The sequence below is a fragment of the Rousettus aegyptiacus genome, unplaced genomic scaffold (assembly GCF_014176215.1).
Source record: "Rousettus aegyptiacus isolate mRouAeg1 unplaced genomic scaffold, mRouAeg1.p scaffold_m13_p_3, whole genome shotgun sequence".
Taxonomy (NCBI): Eukaryota; Metazoa; Chordata; class Mammalia; order Chiroptera; family Pteropodidae; genus Rousettus; species Rousettus aegyptiacus.
The window spans coordinates 88566922-88587732 of record NW_023416306.1 but is presented as its reverse complement, the minus strand read 5'-3'; the positions used below and the strand labels follow the sequence as shown (position 1 = coordinate 88587732).

Genomic DNA, 20811 nt, shown 5'->3' with positions numbered 1-20811 from the left:
TCCTTCAACAATCAAGATTTATGAAATAAAAGAAAGTTCTTTGCCCGTGGACCTTGAGATATATTAGCGAATGAAAAAAAACATAAATATCCAAAAGAAAACTATGACATTATCTTTATTTTCCACTGGTAATTTAAATAGCTTAAAATGCATTGTTCCAAATTTATCATTGTTTGATTTTCTTCCAGCCAAGATGGAGTAACAGGAACTAGATCTAGTCTCCCATCTGAAACAACCAAATGACTGGACAGAATTGATAAGTGATGATGTTCAAGACATCAGACATCAGGTAATGAAGAATAGTTATCCCCAAAAGATGAGAATCAAACAATGTAAGACTTATGACTGTCCTATACAGAATTTACAGATCATGGTACAAGCAGAACAAAGGTAGAACCTGTTAGAAAATCTGAGTTGAGAAGATAGAGCTAAGAGTCCAAGGAATCTAAGGCACCTGGAGTGTGCAAGATAGAATACCAGCAAAGAAAGAGTTGCACAGAAAGAGAAAGCTAGATAAGGACCCCCTCAAGTATTCACAAAAGTACCAATCAGGACATGTATAGGAGGAAACTACTTAAGACTTGGAAAAGAATGAGAAGGATGGATTTAAGGTAACAGTACCCAGCTCACATAGACTAAGAAAACCTCATAGTCTGTGAGGCATTGGATAGAGTATTCAGTAGACTCTTGCCTATTTGTGAGAAATAATTAGCCATATACCAAACACTGCTCTAGTCTTCCCTAACAAATCACAAAAGCAAGACCAACATTGATTAAAGTGTTTCCAAGTAACTTAACTACATACCCAAACAAATTGAGGAATAGTTACAGAAATACAAAAATATTCAGCCACTACCAAGGAAAAATCCACAATGTCTAAGATCCAATCAGATTACCATACATGTAAAGAAGCAGAAATATAATAATTTTTGTAAAGAGGAAAAAAGAAAAACACCAACGATAAAAACCAACCAAGAACTAATATGGCTATTATCCTTAACAAACAAATGACATTAAAACAATTATTATAACTGGATTTTATATGTTCAAAACATTAACTAGAGGCATGGCCAATATATATTTTTTAAGACTCAAAAGATGAAAAGTACAATGGCTGAGATGAAAAATATACTGAATAGTACTGAGGGCAGATTAGATGTTTCAAAAGAAATAATTAATGAATGTGAAGAGAGAATCAATACTATTCAAATAAATAGAAATAGAAGAAAAATAATTAAAGATTTAAAAGCATTAATGAGCTATGCATATATATATGTGTGTGTGTGTGTGTGTGTGTGTGTGTGTATAATTAAAGTCTTCAAAGAAGAACAAAAATATTTTAAAAACATTAGTCAGAAAATACTTACATTTTATGAAAATTATAAACCCACAGATCCAACAAGTTCAATGAATCCCAAGCATATGAAAAAGAAGAAAACTACACAAAATCACATCATAGTCAAATCACATCATGCCCAAAACTAGTGATAAAAAGAAAATCTTAAAAGCAACCAAAGTAGAGTCACATTACACATAGATGACTAAATATAAGAGTGTCAGCAAATTTATCCTTGGAAACAATGCAAACAAGGACAGTGGAACAACCTCCTTAGGGTTCCAAAATGAAACACCAGGACTCTATTCTCAGAGGAAATATCTTCATAAAATAAAGGTGAAATAGATTTTTTCAGAAATACAAAAGGTGAAAAGAATTCATGTCTAGCAGGCCACACTACAATAAATGTTAAATGAAATCCTTCAGGCAAAACAAAATTGATACTGGATAACAGTATGGATTTACGAAAAGGAACAAAAGCATCAGAAATGATAACTGCTTTGGGTACCAGCTATGAAAATCTAGTCTGATTTCTCTCCATTGGAATAAAAATAAGAGTTCATTATAGTGAAATTCTCCGGGGTTTGACTCATTTGAATAAAGTTTTATTCATTTGGATATTCCTGAACATCTGCTTTGAAGATTCTTGTCAGTCTCTTTTTGTGAATGTAATATGCAAATTGCTGAAGCTGAAGAAAATCCGTTGTCATTTGTAGAGGTGTAAAAGTGTTTTGCTCTGAATTTACACTGACCACATGCTTCCTGATAACAAAAGATTAACTCATATCTTGAAATCCCTTCATTCTTTTAATCAACAATTCTGAGAATGGGATGCAATGGACTAAGATAGGCCAAATCACAAAGAAAAGCAATTCCTTTCTATAAGATTGCAACAGTAAACTTGGAACTGGCACTCTGCCTCTTGTTTCTTTCCGCAATTGATATGTGTCATCGCTAGCAAAATTCTTAATCTTTTTAATAAACCTAGTTAAGTTTTTTCTTTCCTCCTTTCTTTGGAGAAAGACCCTTTTATTGAAACTTAGATAATTATCTTGAACCTGGTGACTCAGGTCCTCTGACTATTGATAAGGATCATTGAAACTCAGTATTCTCCTTGGCCCATTACAGGGCAGGAATGGCTTTAGGCCAAAACAGGCCTTTAGAGTCAGAGGGGGGCCTTTAACTCAAGTTTTTTCTTTCTTTTACAAAATATATTAACCAAGTCTTATTTCCTTTACCCATTCCATAGGCAAATCAATAATAGAAAGATAACTAGATATATGATTCAAGTAACAAGTTCGTATCTTAATTTTTCCTTGTCTAGGAACAGAGGGGACACTTCTGCAGGAAACCTAAGAGCCTGTTCTAAGGCAGAGAGGGAAAGAGTTCCATGAAACCCCAATAGGCATGGAACACTACTCTCCTCAATAGGAAGCAGATACAGAAAAGACCTCCTGTCGTTCAACATCCATATTACTAAAACGGGAGTTCATGGCTCTTAGAAAAGGGCTAGGCAGAAATGTTTTGGGGTTTTGGGTCCCCTGAAAAAATGCTGAGGTCATCCTATTCTTGAAAAGGTCCACCCTAGTTTGACGATAAATAACCAAGCCAGAAGGCATTTTTGGGCTAAGAGTAACTCACATAAGGAAACAAGTAAGTAGATAACTGGGTACTAGTTTCAGCCAGTCACTGGCATCTGTGTAATGAAGACCCCAACAACCTTCAACTCACTTGAGCCTCATTATACCATCATTATAATATAATACATATTCCTGGAAGTTCATTAATATCATTATAAACAACCGAATTCTGGGAATGGACATGCACAGAAAGCAAATGATGAGTTACTGAGTCCTGTCAATCTTAGTTGTCAATCCAGAAAGCCCACTCTCTAAGAAAAGTAATTGCCTGCAGCAAATAGGGATAAAAACTTTAAAGACTTTGTTACCAGGCCTTTGAGCTACTCCTTTCTTGCTCAGTCCTGCTTCCATGTCTGGAAGTCTACTATTGCTTCTAATAAAGCTATTCTTTTCTGCTTTATTTTGGTGTCTTGCTCATTTCTTTGTTCGAGACATCAAGAACCTGGACGACATATCGAGAGAGAAACCTCACTCTCTGGTAACATTATGAAACCCCTTTCATATCTTAACTTATATCTAGGGGGACATTCCCTTAAGGTTCTCTCTTGTAACATCCTGAACAAAGAATTCATTCACTTGCAAAAACAAAATAAAACAAAATAAAACAAAATCTATACTTTTTCTAATGTGAAAAATGACAGAATAAAATAACTGTTTGCATAAATTATAATAATTTAATATCAGCCTGTAGGTTATTCTCTTAATTCTGAATAGTGAATAATTTTAGTTAAGATGGTGCTTCTACTAGTTTCCTTACCACTTTATGCAAATTTCTTGAGAACAAATGCTCTTTAATGATAAGTCCACTGAACTCAATCTGCTTTCCAATTTGAGTAACACTGTCTTTAACTTTCAGGGGCACTAAACTTTCCTGGATCTCTCCTTCCTTTTAACTCTAAAAATGCTATAGGATCAGACTTCTCTTCTGCAGTTCATGTTAATGACTGGCTGTTGTTCTGCATGGCTCCATCCTTTAATAACTGTTCACATATGTATATTAAACTTAATATATAATAAATATATAATATACATATTTACATCAAATATAATCTTGAAATCATCCACTTTTCTTTAAACCACTTTCCTAATTTTTCCCTTCAATATCTTTTATGTGGATTTTGCAATGGTGTCATACTTGATTTGACAGCGTAATTTTACCTCCTTGAACCAATCTTCCCTATAACAACCTGAGTAATGTAGTATATCTTCCTCTAAGTAAAATCTTTCAATGCCTCCCTATTGCCTAAACTCCTTAGGTTCCTCGACTTCATCTCATACTAGTCTTTGACTTATTTTTGTGAATCAAATTCCAGGTAAATGTCTCTGTTTCTTTAGCAAATCCTGTGGTATATGACCTTGATGTCCTTGTTCACTCTGAACCTTGCTGCAATATTAATATCAGCCCTTCCTCTGCTTTGGAATCCTTCTTTTAGGTTCAAGTTTCACCTCATACAATCAACTTTTCTTGACTTTTATCTGTAATCTTTTTGGTTAGGTGTACTCATAGAACCTTGCACAGATCTCTGTTACTACAATTATTATAGCATATGATATATATATTTAAATATGTATTTCTATGATTCTGAGGTAAATGATAAATTTTATAAATCTTCATGCCTAGCAATGTGCCTGGCACAGAGTAACGGCTCAACAAGTATTTTTTAAACTATTGCTGATAACAATAAATAATTGGCCTGAAGGTGCTCAATAAATATTTATTAAATTTGCTAAAATGTCTGTGGTAACAAAGGATTAGCCTGCAGGAAGCATTAATATAACTATTCTCTTAAATACTTATTGTATACATAATTGATTTAATAATTTTGTGTTGGCAAGGCAAACATGTAGGAAGCAAAAATATATCTGGAAAAACATCAACTTTTTAAAAATAAGTGCTCTTTGATGCTTACATAGATGTATATATTTTAATAGTAAGGCTACTTTTATCAGTAATGCTTTGGAGTTCTGTCTCCCTAGTTTAATTTGGTTTAATGATATATTACCGTGGATTTAATTTTCACAATTACATTCTCCTTTACAGAAACAAAATGATTCCCGGGATCTACAATCTGAGTATATTTTATATGTTTGTAGATAATCGGCTATTTATACTAAATTATTCTTTACCATTGTGAACAACTATATGCACTTTTATTTTCATGGTTAGAGGTAGATGTACAATTTCTAAATAAAAGCCATTAGAATTTTATAAATTAGGTTTCAAGAAAAGGACATTCCACTAAAGGAAAAAAAAAAAAAGAGAGACATAATTGGAGCTGTTACATTTTTCATACTCTTGATGTATATGCCATGACTGCATCTAAAAATTGCCAGTAGATAAAAACTCAACCTAGGTATACAATACGCATATGTAGTTATTAAAATTACATAAAGTACATTATTTTTTCCACTGAAATAGTTTTATGAAATATTGTTTCTAACCATGATTGCCATTGTTATAGTCATTAAAATTTCTACTATATATTTGCAGCTAACTCTCTTAATTCAATCTAAGCCTTACTTCTTTTCTGTATAAAAACAAAGAAAAAAATTGTTTAAAGTTCTCTGACTTTGAAATCAAAGTGATAAATTACTAAAATGACATTACCTAAAAGAGACAGAGTTTACTAAAGTCTATAAAATTTCATCAAGTAAAATTTAAACAGATTGAGAATTGATTATCCAGCTTCCATTATTGTAAGAATCTATTTTATTTTTCTTCAGGAAAAAAATATACAAGTTTGACTTTATAGCAATGGATCATATTTTCTCCAGGCAAATCATTTGATAGACTATTATACAAACATGTTACTTAATAGATGTTAATCAATAAAGGAAAAGGGCATTTTCTCTTTATAAAACAGCTTTTACAACTAAAGAGAACTTTAATCATATTGTTACTATTTGGGTGAACTAAACTCCGGTGTCATCCCATGCCTGACAATATGATTTATGTGATGTTCATATCACAGAATTTCTGAATATTCATATTCTAATGTTTGTTCAAGGTCTGTCTTTAATGTTATGCTCATATGCAGCAATGTATCCACAGAAATAATTTTTCTCTTACCTGAAATGAAGTTATTGGATATATATTAACATGAGCCTCATTCCATCGTTGTCCTTTATTCCCACTCGAAGACCACAGTGGATTCTCTATTGTTGTCTGCCCTTTCAAACGTAGATAAACATTTAAAACACCTGAAAATAACAATAAAATTTTATTTTGTATATTTGTTTTTGCTTTGAATTTGTTTCTTCTTTTAAAAATAACATTTTGAAGAACACTCTAGCGTCTCCTCCTTGTTCTTCTCTCATTTTCAATCTTTCTCTTATAATATTTGGCATGTGTGGTAGGGCTCCAAAGATAACTGTGCCCCAATCCCTAGAATCTGTGAATATTGCTTTATATGAGAAAAGAAGCTTTGCAGATGTAATTAAGAATCTTGAAATGGAGAGATTATTCTAGATCATTTGGGTGTGTCCTAAATGTAATCACATATATCATAAGATGAAGGCAGAAAATTTGATACGAGAGAGTGTCATATGAAAGAAAGAGGAGATGCATAGCTGTATTTGAAGATAGAGGAAATAGCTGCGAGTGGAAGATAAGCACCTCTAAAAGCTAGAGAAGACAAAGACATGGGTTCTTCCCTAGAGAAGGAACCAGCCCTGCTAACACCTTGATTTTCACTGCATTATATGCATTTTGGATTTCCGTCCTCTAAAACTGTAAGGTAACAAATTTGTGCTGTTTTAAACCACAAAGTTTGTGGTAACTTACTTGTTTCAGTGGCAATAGGAAACTAACATAGTATATAATCATATACTTAGTGATCTGCTCAAAGTCTGATTCTAATTGTTTTGTCTCAATAGTTAACATCTCTTTTTCAGTTTACTTCATAAACTTCTCATTTTATTATAAAAGCATCATTTGAATATAAAAAAAATAGCTTTGCCTCATGATTTGATATACGTCTTTCAACAGTTTCATGTCCTGCACATAGTAATAATAGAAATGATGATGATAATATTAATACGATCTGTGTTAAAACCCTTACTTCAGATGAAATAGTAATCCTCTCAACAATCCTAAATACTTCCTATTATTCCCATTAAAGAACATTTCTCCAGGGCATAATTTTAACCACTAAGGAAGAGCCCTCTGACTTTCTTCATGTTGCCAGGGGCATTTACGAGGTCTCTTCATTCTAAAACGATTTAAGCGTCAATATTCCCTACTGCTCTTCTCTCAGGACTCTTGAATCTCCCCATCTCTATTCTGCTGTCAACTCCATAAAAGCTGCTATGTTGATATATCGTAAGCCTTGGATTTTTTTAATCTTCCAGGAGTACAGAATAGCCTTCGGGCAAAGACTCATGGGGAACCCCATATGGACTTCTAGAATCAATCTCGCACAACTCCCTTCTTTCTGTTGCCCTGATTTACAGATTCTAACTACTTTAGCTACCCAGGACTCTGCTCTCTGCTTCCTGAACTCTGGGATATCTACACTCGGCTTCAATTTCCTGGCCTGGCACAGGACCAGGATATTGTCCTAAGGCAGAGAACTGGACTCCTATGGAGATCTCATCATTAGTTTCCCTTTTTTTTCTTTTTCCACAAATCTGTCTTCCTCTGCCTCTTTTCTTTTTTTATGAAAATAGTTACCTAATATATTTACCTAATATACTCACTTTTAAAACAACAAACAAATGTATTCTTTATATCACAGCTATTGCTTACCAGCTGGATGAATTTGGCTTGGTCTCTTACTTAATCTCTCTGTCTCGATTTCCTCATCAGGTTAAGTGATGATAATAATAGTAACTAGTAAGCTTTCTAGGAGAATTTAAATGAGTTAAAGTATGTAAACTGTACATTATGTCTCATACATATTCTTCGGGTTTTATTATTATCTATTAAGACATTCTGGAATAACTTTGACTTGGTAATGGACTATTACTCTCTAATTAAGGTAGATTCAAGTCGTTAGTATTGAATTTAAGAAAAATGCATATATATATAAAGTTCTCCATTTTTCTTTTTATTTTATCTTTCTATGTCTTTTTTTTTTTTTTTACTTTTTCTTCAGAATCCATTATTTTCTCTTTAATATGAGAAATAATCTCCGGCTAATCCTCTACAGTACTGATTTTATTTTTCATAGTGTAGATTCTGTTATTTTGTTTCTAATGTCATCTTTATTTGACTATGGTTTTATTCATGACATTACATTCTTTTCTGATCTCATCAAGCTCCCCTTTATTTCAGTCTTTTATCCAGTTCCTTCTTTTTCTTGGTCCATTATTATATCATCCTTATCTTTTATTGTTTCATGAAGTTTAAATTCTTATGTATTTTATTGAAAATATAGCATATATACTATACAAGTTTTATTTTCACCTGAATTTTCAGTAAGACTTTTTCAATAATATGTGCCTCTTTTACTATGTGCTTGTTAGCCTCATTTTATAATGTGGAATATTCATTAGTATGTTTCTTTCTCTCTCATTTTTTTCACTTTATTCATCCAAAAATATTCTATACAATGCTAAGTAATCCTGTGACGTTTTTCCTAACATCACCAATGGAATTTCTTCTATGTGCACAAAATGGGTTGGATTTTGTTAGCTCCTCCTCTAAGATCTAAAGCTACTGGCAAGTTAACTGAGGTTTTATAACACCAAGATTTAACAATCTAAGAATAATGAAAAAATACTCATGCCTTTGGGCAATATAAGAGTTTAACTTTCTGGCATTTCCCCACTGTGCTCAATAAGCCTTTGTGGCAGGGAGCAGATTTCTGAGTCAATCCTTCTGTTTTCCTTTTTTATTTACTCAGTGTGGCTCAGTTTTTCTTGCTCATTGGTGCTGGTACATTGTACATCAGAAAGGCAACCACGTGCCCAAAGGAAAGGCCACTAAAGAACATATTTCTTTGTGATGTATATTTATTATGTTTTTGGACATTAATACATAATAAGGAAGGATTCTAAGAAAATTAAGCCCAAATAAATAATAAATTTTGTATTAAATGCTAAATAAATATTTTTTGAATCTATTAGGTGTCATTGGACTTACAAAGTGTTATGTAGCATATACCTTTCAAAACTTATTTGAAGAAATAGTCTATGTGTGAATTAAATAGGAAAAGGTCTCCCTTCTATTATATAGTCTGTATCTACTACAGACTATGGCTGTATTAGTGATAACCAATTGTATTGTGAGATTCTCTACTGATTTCTCATTATACTTTACTGCTTTTTCAGAAAGGAAAGTGTCAGTTATCTTTTTTTTTTTTTGTATGTTTTAAATGTAGCCCTTAAAAAAAAATGTAGCCCTTTAGCTTCTCTACCTAGTGGAAGTCCTTCAATAGCTTGCATTTAATGAATGAAAGATGTTCTCTTTAAGCTACCAATGCATTTCAAGTTGTTCCATACAAAAATTACCAGTAGATGCTTCAATAAATGTGAGGTGCAAATATAAATAGATGGTAGTCAATGAATTATGATTTTATATGGAAGTCTTATTTCTCTGGAGTAGCATGAGCTGATACTTTGATTGAAGTGACAGGAATCAATCTTGTCATCAAATCAATACATGATAATTTTTGTTAAATTTTAATAAAATGATAATACTTTTTAGAACTATTAGTTGTATTTAGACTAACAAAGTGGTGGTATTATATGTCTTCCAGAATTTACTTAAAGTAATAAACACATGCTTTAATGAAACACATATTAACATATATGATTTACCATTGTTATATTAATAACAATGTTATTATATTAATATTGAATATATTTTTTCTTGGGAAATATGTTTTGCCTGTGAGCATGTTTACATTTTTAAATTAACATTTTTATATCTGTAATATAATTTAAACTTAAATTATTTCAATTTATATTTATTAAATGTATACTATGTGAAAAATATTCATCCTAGGCCTAAAAAAGCTAGCTCTGAATTACAGGTTTTAAATTAGTTTTTGAATAGATTATATGAGCTATTCGGTTGTAGCTAGATTTTAATTTTAAAAGGCAAATATTGTTTTATAAGAAACAGACAATAGAAGTGTAGCTGATTGTAATAACTTTTTCCAAATACATTATAATTTAATGCTTATTCTTATGTGAGGTTAATTATATTCTATTATCCAAATCAATAAATACAAGCTATTGACTTTATGGTCTGTTTAAAAGATGATGACAAAAGCAATATCGATAAACTAATGATTTTAAAAGATTCTTTTTCCAAGCAAGTTTCCAGTTTTTAAGTTTATAAAAGAGAATTCAGTGCCAAAAGTTATATCAACTTATATTCCGATCATCTTGGTCATCAAAATTAGAACTTGTGAAACAGAATAAAGTGATTTAAGGGAAGTTAGATTTAGCAAAGCTGATTCAGCAGGTCATTATAGTAAGAAAATTTCAAAGTGAATATGATGGATTGTGTTAATACCCTTTAAAAGTAATTTTAAATCCTCAGAGGCTCTGGGTTTATGCTTTAGTAGGCACCAGATATCAATAGGTATGAATTTAATCATCCCCAAAGATTTTCAAATGCCATGTAGTTCCATGACCCAAGTTTGAAGTTGCTAAGAAAAATTTAACTGTCTTTTTTTCTCTCCTTGGTTTGCTAATTTTCATCTTTTTTGATCACCACTCCTTAAGAGTCAGGTGTTAAGAGCTAGAGAAGACTTTGCTCATCTCATGGCTTGCTCACTCATGCTTATAATCAGAAAAGCTAAATGACCTAAGTGCTACATTATCTCATGAGCAGTAAGCAAAGTTTGGGGGTTATTCATGGCATTATGCACTAGCATGATTCTTATTTTAATATTATTTCATATAAACTATTATATAAAATATAATGTGCATAAATATTATTTATAATTGTTACCTAGTTGATTTCTTTTGTTAAGTTCTTAACATAATTCTACTTTTAATTATTTTACTATAAACATGTATTTTATATGTTTTATATAAGTAATTTAAATAAATGTCCTAAAATGTATACATGTTTCCTACAGATACTTGAAATTCCAAGTCCCTATAAATTAATTTTTAATTTAGCTTACTCCAAGGCCTGAGGATCACTTACACATAAATCATGTTTTTATTCTAATCAGTAGTAGACTCATTAATTTGAGTTTCACATTTCATGAAAGATGAGGATGTGCCAAAATCATCTTGCTCCAGGAAAGAGCTATGTATAGTAACAGGTAATCGTTAGCACCATTTGTTTTGTATACACAGACAAAAAGGGGAAATTATGAAATCATTATTTTCTGCTTGAATACTAATGACCACATTCATCCATTGTCATTTTCTCAACATATAACTGCAATGATATCTTAAATAAAAAAATGTCAGTTCATTTTTCCAGTCTTCCTAGACCATGCCTTCCTACATGCAGTTGAATCTCCACATTAGTACAGAGATAAATTTTTCTAACATAGCATTCATCAAGCTATTTCTCTGATATATGTCAGATCTCTTATGCAGACCTTATTACTGGTTCTGCCACTCTGTAAGAACAGTAATCTCCATTCCCATACCATGGCTGCTTCTTTTCTCACATTCTCTATCTGTTACCTCCTGCTCACTCCTTACTTCTTTTGGAGAATGGTCTACATTTATTCTCTTCTACCGAAACTTTATTTTAACTTTGCTGTTTTCAATGTTCTCTTCCTTGTTGATCCATTGTTTTGGCTTGCCATGCATTTTGCTGCATATTACTTTCTGACTTTTATTTTATTCAGTAATTTATTACTCCAAAAAGATGATAAGCTATTTAATAAATAAGAACCTTTTAACATAATTCTCTTTTATCTTCCATAGGGCCCTAAACACCACTGGGCACATAACATGTGCAATTTATCCAATTGAACAAAGATGAGTGAATTCAATACCTAAGGGAAAAATATTCATCACAAAAAATCTATACTTTCAATAAAGTTAGTTTGAAAAGTTTGGTACACTGGGTGAAAAACAAAGTCGTTTAACCCATTTGCTTACCATTAATTCAATTGAGAAAATAATATTGCTTATTAATTATGCTGAAAATGAGATGTATATTTGGAATACCAGCTTGTCTCAGTTATATCATTAATTTTGTTTAACATCCTAACTTCTACTAACATTGTCTGAGGACCCATCATCAATGAATAATTAAATATAAGGAAAATAAATTTTAGAGTAGTTGGTGGTTCAAAATCAGAGACCTAAAAGGTAAATAAACTAGATATTTCATATGATGCTATTAGAGAATCTTTGATAAGTGTCTTTAAACATATTTATAAGTGTTAATAAATCATGGCTACATTCTTTCCAAACCTCTTTAAAATATACATTGTAATTAAAAAATAATGTTAAATTATCGACTCCCACCTTCAACATTATTTTTACACTGATGACGCTAGAATTATCAATATTAAAAACAGGACTTCACTGCTAGAATTGACTAATTCTTAACAGAAAGTGTGACAATATCAACTATTATCAAATAGTCCACGGTCTGGTAGCTATTTTCTAATGTTTAAATGGAGAATACTAAATAACCTTATCGATTCCCTCGGTCATCTAGGGATTGTCTTTTGCAAGGAACTTAATTCTGAGAATTTATTAGAATGTGAGTATCTCAAAATTACATATTTATTCTGCTGATATTCTTCTACAGTCAACATAGTCAAGGCTCTAAAATAATAGCACCTTATCCTAAGATATTTTTAGACTCAAACTGTCTCTCAGACAGTACCTAACTCCAAGGGTAAAAAAAATATGTGAGCAGATTTCTTATTTGAGAGTCATAGTTGAGATATAAACAAGAATATGAATTTTTAAACTCTAATTGGAAGAAATATGGTCTTTGATCAAAGTAAAAATAAAAATCATATTCCTAAAACCATGCAAAAAATTGAACCTTTTCCTTCTCTATACCTTGTATAAAAACATTCAAGTCTTGAGTTTAAAATCTTTGAAAGCCATCACTGAGAAAGCTTCAATCCAACTCTTGCTAAAGGTAGCCTAAGATATCTTATTAAGAGAAATGTAATTAGAGGTTAATTACAGATTTATTAAATTCTATTCCTAAATTTCATTAGATCATAATACAATGACATATCTGGACCATAATATTTCAGCTCAAAACACAAATTTTATTCTCTAACATATTATGGTCTATCAATATATAAAATTTTTATTTGAACAAGTTTTATATTTTTCTAAAAGTATTAAGTGAACATATTGCCTATTATATTACTAAGAGTAGTTTTATAAAGATAAATTTCCCTTTGAATTAATTAAGAAATATTTTTCACTATCGCTTTCCTCTAGCTTTGGCTGCCAAAGCACTTAGATTCAAATTCAAGTTAAGTCGATGATTAACTTCCATTTGTTTTTTTACCCAACCTATCTATCTATAGGGTCTTGGTGAAACCACATTCTGTTTCCAATCTAAAATCCATACTCTCAATTCCTTTGTTTTGTTATTCTTCTAAGCACTCTCAGAAGCGTATTCTATCACAATTTAAAAAAATGTTCCTTTACTTTATAAATATAGGTGGACAAATAGATATTTACATTTGCAGAGCATCATATGATGAGGAGAAATATTACTTCTGCTCTCCCTAAGCATACAGATTAGCACAAAAAGACAGAACCTATGAAGAGGTCACAGATACAATACAGCTAGATTTGGGGAACTTCATGTATGGCTGTAGTAGACTATCAAGCTGTCCAAGGAGAAGCCAGACAGGCATATATCCCTGAAGTGTTTATGTTACTGGCTTTACAGAATGATATTTACCCCAGAAACCATGGGCCAAAGAGACAGCAAAAAGTCAACAGGGTAATCCAGTGATATATTCAAAAAGTGATGGGGAGTCAAAGTGAGCATTACATCCTAAAATACATTTCAAAAGGCTGACTGATGTCTTAATCTCCAACCTCTCCAACTCTCTATGGCTCATCATTTTCTGCTTCCATTTACTAATGTCCTAAAATGGTCTACTCATTGAAAATATAACCTTTGCATTTACTTTCCAGAGAAAACAGAGACTGTTAGGAAGGCAAATTTCAGGTTGTTCTCCACATTTTCACTTTCCACCTTAGTGGAAAGGGCACTCATTTCCCTCTTCACAGCTAATTCCTCTAGCAACATTCATGATTCCCATCTCTTCAAAAAATATGTGCTTCCCTTTGGTTTTTGTAATCTTTAAACTTACACATTTTATTGACTCATATTCCTCTTAAAATAGGCCCTTTACAACTCTACACCTATATATCACTTCTTTCTCACCTCCAAAATTTATGAGAGTAGGCTTCATTCAAGGACTCCTTTTCCTTGCCTCCCATTAGTTCCACGGTATAATTAGCTTTCTAGAGCCACAACTTTATTGAACCATTTTATCAAGTTCAATGGTTATATTCATAAGTATCTTTTTATTTTTCTCTTTAATTTCTTGGTAGGATATGATGTTTATATCTCACTTTCTTCTTTGCAGAAATAAATGAAGTACATATTTTACTGCTTTTTAATAAACTTTGATTATATTCATTGGCCTCATATGAGGTTGAATTTCTTTGCATAAACATTAGAAATTCAGCTGACTGATCAAGAATTAAAATGCCTACTTGTAACTATAGGATGCTAAACAATCTTATATTATTGTCAATAGCCAGATAGTATATACATATAAACAGATATTAAATACATACGCATATAAATCCACAATTTCTCTAAGAACAACATATTATGGCTTTCACTAATTTTTTTCTTCAATCAATTTTGATGAAACATTTAACTATAAATAAATTGTCCCAGTGTGGCAAACTAGATGCTCCCCCAATGATTTCAACTTCTTTGTATTAACATGCTTGTATAATTTTCTCCCCAACTGATATGGAATTACCAACTGAGTTATGATCAACAAAATAAAGTAGAAGTTATAGTTTGTCATTTCAGAGATTAGGTTAAAGTCTTGGGTATGTGTTTTCTTTCTCTCATGGATTGCTTGCTTTGGAGGAAGCCTGCTGCCATGCCATGAGACGATTCTGGCTGCCATGTCAACATGAGAAGGAATTGAGAGAGGCCTCTGACCAACAGCCAACAAGAAACTATCTATAGTACAACACTGGTGAAGAAAGGAGGCCTGCCAAAAATTAGGTGAGTGGGCTTCGAAGTGTATTCTCCTCAAGCCAAGTCTTCAAATTAGATTTTAGATTGGCCTGGAAGCTTGTCTGCCTGTTGCTTTAAGTCACAAAATTTTGGAGAAACTTGTTACATAAAAACAAATAAGTAATACAAAATATTTGACTTTATTTCAGAGAGGCATCTCTTTTCTAAGTAACATATAACTGAACACCTATTTTTATATTATTAAAAAAATGTGACTCTTCTCAATGGTATATAGTAATCTATCAATCACATTTAAACAGCAAGAATTATTTACATTTACTCAAGTAGCAACTACAATTAGGTTATTAGAAATCTAGGACAAATCATTTGTGAATCTGGATTTCTAAAAGAATCAATCAAACTGATAATTTAATTTGTAAAACCAGTGACTATAAATGCCCTAGGTTTACAGATGAATGAGTGTCAGAAAAATATTTGTAAAAAGGCAAGGTTCCAGTGACAGGCAGCGTCTCCCTAATGAGGTCACTCATCTAGTCCTAATTAATTAGTCAATATCTGAAACAGGTATTTTCGCCTAGATTTTAGTAATGAGCATGATTATACCCCAATGAAAGGGACCCAAGTGATATGACACTCTTAATCTTCAACCATCTGAAACAGAAAAATAGTACAGGATTCAAAGTAGTAAATGAGAATAGGAAGAAAGGAAGACCTGCCTTCTCCTTGAAATAATCATAATAAAACTAGCAAAAGCAAGTGGACATCTATTGACAATAAACAGGATAAGAATAACACCTGTGTTAAAAGTATATTAAAACGACCTTGGGATTCAGCATAAATATGTAAAAATTTTGAGAGGAAGCCAAACTCATACATAAGGTAAGTACATATTTTAGTTATTAAAGGAATTAAAAATATTGACCTTGAAATTATTTACTTAAAAAGAAACTTAAAATATTCCCATTTCAAGGTAAATGAAGAGAAAAGAGTTGATGAACATAATCAAAATAATGTAAGTAAAATATACATGATCAACTAAAGGGAAAAATTGAGCTAATCCTTCTTTTGTGATAAGATAGCTATCTCACAATAAATAAGATAGTTCAGCAATTGTGTGGAGATTTATTTTCTTTCATGGTTAAGGCCACAGTGAACCAAAGACTGTTCTCATGGCTTTCTAACTGCTTTTCCAGTCTATGTTCTGTTTCTCGATGATTTTACCCACTCCTATAAGATTTATTTTACCAAATCAAAGGTCTCATCATGCTTATTGTCTGTGCAAAATCTGTAATATTGCCCTCTGACTACTAAATTAGCTAAGCTTTTATAACACTCCAGTAAGTCTCCCTGTAGAGTGGTGAAGCAGGAAAAATCTGTGTCCACCTTCTTAGATTGGTTTTATGGCTTTATGACTTATGGGCTCAGTTTGATGGGCATGGTAATTAAAATTTTCTGTATTTCAGTTTTATTATCTATAAAATAGAATTATTTTAATGAGCACCAATGTTTATTGACAAAATTAAAAGAAATAATTCATGATGTGTTAGAAATAGTATTTTTGTCCACGATGAGTACTTTAACTATTGCTTTATTATTATTATTATTGCTACTTGGGATTCAAAATAACCTCAAATTGTGTGTCTATCGCCAGATAGGTTATATATATATATATATATATATATATATATATATTCCATTTAACTCAAACAGCTAATTTGTAAAATAAGAATTAATATTCCTTTTTTACAGATGAGGAGACTAAGATCTAAACCTGTTAAGTGACTTCTCTAAATTCTTTAAATTGCTACAGCCAAGTTCCAGCCTAGATTTCCTGCCTTCATGTTGAGGGTACTTTTTGCTACACAGAGCTATCCTGATACATTTGTCACCTATTGCTCCACTGTGAAAAACACTGGTTAATAGGACTGGCCTTGAGTCTGAATCTCAGTTGTTTGCAATTTATACAAACTCTCCAAGGTTCAGTTTTCTCTACTGTAAAAGATAGACAGTTATACTCATTTTAAAAAAAATTATCAAGAGGATTACTTCACTTAGTACTGTAGCTGGCATATATCATATGTACAATGTTATTAGTTTATAAAATATATTTTTGTATTTATTTTATTAATTTATATCAAGACATTTAATACCATCTTAATTTCTCACATTTTACTTCCTCATTACCAGTACTTTAATCTTTACTGTGCTCATCTCTGTACTGAAAAGATACCCTTCTTTTACAAAGAAAGGTTTTCCTTTGTTCCAAAGCATTGCCTTATTATTTAACTAGATACAGATCCACAATCCCTCATCCAAGTTCTGTGGAGCTGGATATACTCCCTTATTCAGAATTTTGTTTTATATTGGAAAGCTGAAATATTGCATATTATGTGACATCCCCTGGGAAAATCTGGAATAGATCTATAATTAAACAGTAATATTTTTACCATAAATAGTACAAATGTTCACACTCATTTGGATAAATACAGACAACATAAATTTTAAAAAATGCAAGTTCAGGTCATATATTCTAACACATGTAGATCAAGCTGGCATGAACTGTCAATAATTTTTTTCAAAAACTGTGTTCAATTTATTATTTTATTTTAGGATCATACTTAAAGAATTGTAGACCTGTATGACTTCACCACCCCCCAGCACAGTTTTGCTAGGTTCTTTCTCAAGGTTATGTGATATTCTATTACTCATCTTAGCTTCCATTATTGTGCAAAATTTCTAAGAGCAGAGAGTGTGTTCATTTTTGTATACTCTTTAGGACATAGGATGTTCTCAAATCTTACTAGATATGTTAGGGATACTTTATAACAAGAAAAAAACATACCAATATTAAAAATGTATAAATGGTGCTAAAAGTACTGTCTTCTAAATATGACAGCACTCATTTTCATGATCATTAATGCACATTGAGTGATAATTCAAGCAATTTTCTTTGAAAAGAATCAGTATAAATTATACTTTATTAAATTCCACAAGAATATCTCATTAAGAATTTATTCCATTAATGGTCTGAGTTAAGATTCCAAAAAAGGTAGGTAATATGCCAAAATTTCAAATTCTAATCTAAATTTGGGAAGTTAGGACATGGCAGGGGAACATTCTTAGCATCTTATTTTGCAATTTATAGGTAAGTCATTTAAAAGTCAATAATGATGTTCTTTGACTAAAATTGATTTAACATGTGTTTGTGAACATTTTTCTTCTTAGGTATGATATGCTTGAGAAAAAAACATAGTAGTAATTCTTTCCACCTCACCTATATGTTGTCCATACATGTGATAAAAGAAGCTGAAACAATATGCAGTGTTCGAGGGTCCATAAGGGTTTTTTGGAGCTATGCTGAAAACTGGGCTGAGAAGTCGAGCCTTTTCACCTTCCAATCTTGGTCGAGATGTCTCAATGTACATATAAAAACCTTAAAAAAGACAAAATAAAATGGTTAAACATTATTATTGGGTAATATGAAATTGGAAATCACTGAGAAGTTTTAGAGTTTTCATACAAGTACAGATTGATAAGATTTTATCTCATTTATAAAACCTCTACATGCATGATATAATATAAAGAGTAAATGATCTACATGATTAAAGATAACGTTGTTTAGAATGCATAAAAACAAGACAAAATTAGAATTTTAGACTTAAATTTTCAAAAAAAAAAAAATAGTCCCAGTCTCTCAACTGTATGTGTCAGCAAGTTCTGAGAAAAAACTGTCTACGGACTTCAGAAATATCTGAATTATTAATACTGCAATAAAATTTTAATGTTTTATTTCACAATTTAAAAACTATAGTTAAGTAGTCCCTTGCATTTCATATTAATGTCATTTCTAACATTCCAAGGCTGGCGTATGATTGTTATGAACACAACATTTCATGCTCTCATACCTTCTTTGGAGCCACTACGGTCAGCATTTGGTCCTGTGTTTGGAGTGTATTTTGTATTTCTCGTTGCAGTACTTTGCTTTGTCCAGTCAAAATTATCTGTATCATCTTGGGTGAACAAACAAATGTTACCATCTTCAAATCCACAATGAAATTCTCCTGTTAAAAAATTAATTAAAGTGATTAATATTAATTAAATACAAACATTGCAACATTCCTATAGGAGAAATTTAAAACATTACATGGCAATAATGTAAGATTACAATAATGGCGGCAGAGCCACAACTGAACACAAGATTATGACTAAATGTCAAATAATTTCATTTTAATAAAAAATAAAAGTAATATTGATACATAAACAGTCTCATATTTAATAATTTAAACCCAAACCATTTTCCTTTGAAATATTCAGATAACTGAAATTAACAAATATAATTCAACCTTGGATTATGGCTGAAGAAGTTTCCCAATTTTCACTTTTTAGTAAAGGAACAATCCAAACTAAAATGTCAGTGAGAAAATGATCTGTATTAACTTACCCAACAGCATGTTAAAGCTGTATACCTTTAGTTATAATTTTCCACACCATGTCTAGAGATACCCATTTGCACAAATGGAAGTTTACTTAGTGGTAGCTAATGGCAAATTATTTTAAAAAGCAGTTATCTTGCATACTTCATGTGAATATAGATTTGCCAGGTATTTGAAATTCACTAGAGATGAAATAATGAAGACTGTATGAAGACCTGGTGGAAGGACTGAGGTTATTTTAGATGCCTGTCACATGTGAATTGCAGACCCAACAAGTTCAGAGAGAGCTTGCTTCAACTGTCCCTGAAATGAGGGTGGTAGTGATGTTTCTAGGTATTAGAGGATTTTCTTACAGAGATATACTTTGCTTTAGATATAGGAGCAAGTAAAGGAGATGATAATGCCCACGATGATCCTTAACCAATAAAAATTAAACACAGTTTATATTATTTTATTCAAACTCATTACAACTCTATGAAAAATTACAGTAATACTAATTTGTGAGGTTCACAAGGAGGAAACTTTGGCTAAGTTCAGCAAGTTAATAATAAAGTCAAAACCGAGTACAGATTCCCTGGAACTCATAGAGATATAAACTCTTAAAGAACAAAGACTCCCACCCCATCCCATCTGCAACTGGTTAGACTTATCAGATATCTTTAGTAGTAAAGCCCTTGAAATTGGGATCATGGCCCTGAATTAATCTTTCTGTTTCTATACACTAACAATGAACTATCTGAAAGTGAAACAAACAAAAAAAACTACCCCATTTACAATAGCATAAAAATAATAAAATGCTTAAGAATGAACTTAACCGAAGAGATGAAAGACACATAAAAAACTACAAAATATTGATTAAAAAATTAAAGAAGAAATAAATAAAAGAAAAGATATCCCAAGTTCTTGGATTGGAAGAAGTAATTTTGTTAAAGTGTTCATATTACCCAAAGTGATCTATGGTTCAATGTAATCCCTATAAAGGTAGCAATGGCATTTTTTTTAAATATAGAAATACAAAAAACATTCCTAAAATTCATGTGAGACCACAAGAGACCCCAAATTTCCAACACAATTATGAGCAAGAACAAAGCTGGAGGCACCACACTTACTTGTTTTAAAATGTATTACAAAGCTACAGTAATCGAGAATATGGTACTTGTACATGATTGGTGGAAATGTAAATCAATACCTCTATTATGAAAATGGCATAGAGATTATCTCCAGAAACACTAAATATAGAACCACGTGATCCAATCT

The 20811-nt window shown here is 31.5% G+C and overlaps 1 protein-coding gene across 3 annotated transcripts in view; it reads right to left on the bottom strand.

Annotated features, from left to right (window-relative positions):
• MDGA2 (MAM domain containing glycosylphosphatidylinositol anchor 2) overlaps positions 1–20811 on the bottom strand; it is a 773979-nt gene that overhangs the window by 46829 nt on the left and 706339 nt on the right. For all 3 annotated transcript variants that reach the window (XM_036239414.1, XM_016151454.2, XM_036239415.1), the window contains 3 exons: positions 19027–19182; positions 18396–18554; positions 6047–6177 (listed from right to left, as the gene is read on the bottom strand). In XM_036239414.1, the coding sequence (XP_036095307.1) occupies positions 6047–6177; positions 18396–18554; positions 19027–19182 (446 nt within the window). The remainder of the gene's footprint in view (positions 1–6046; positions 6178–18395; positions 18555–19026; positions 19183–20811) is intronic.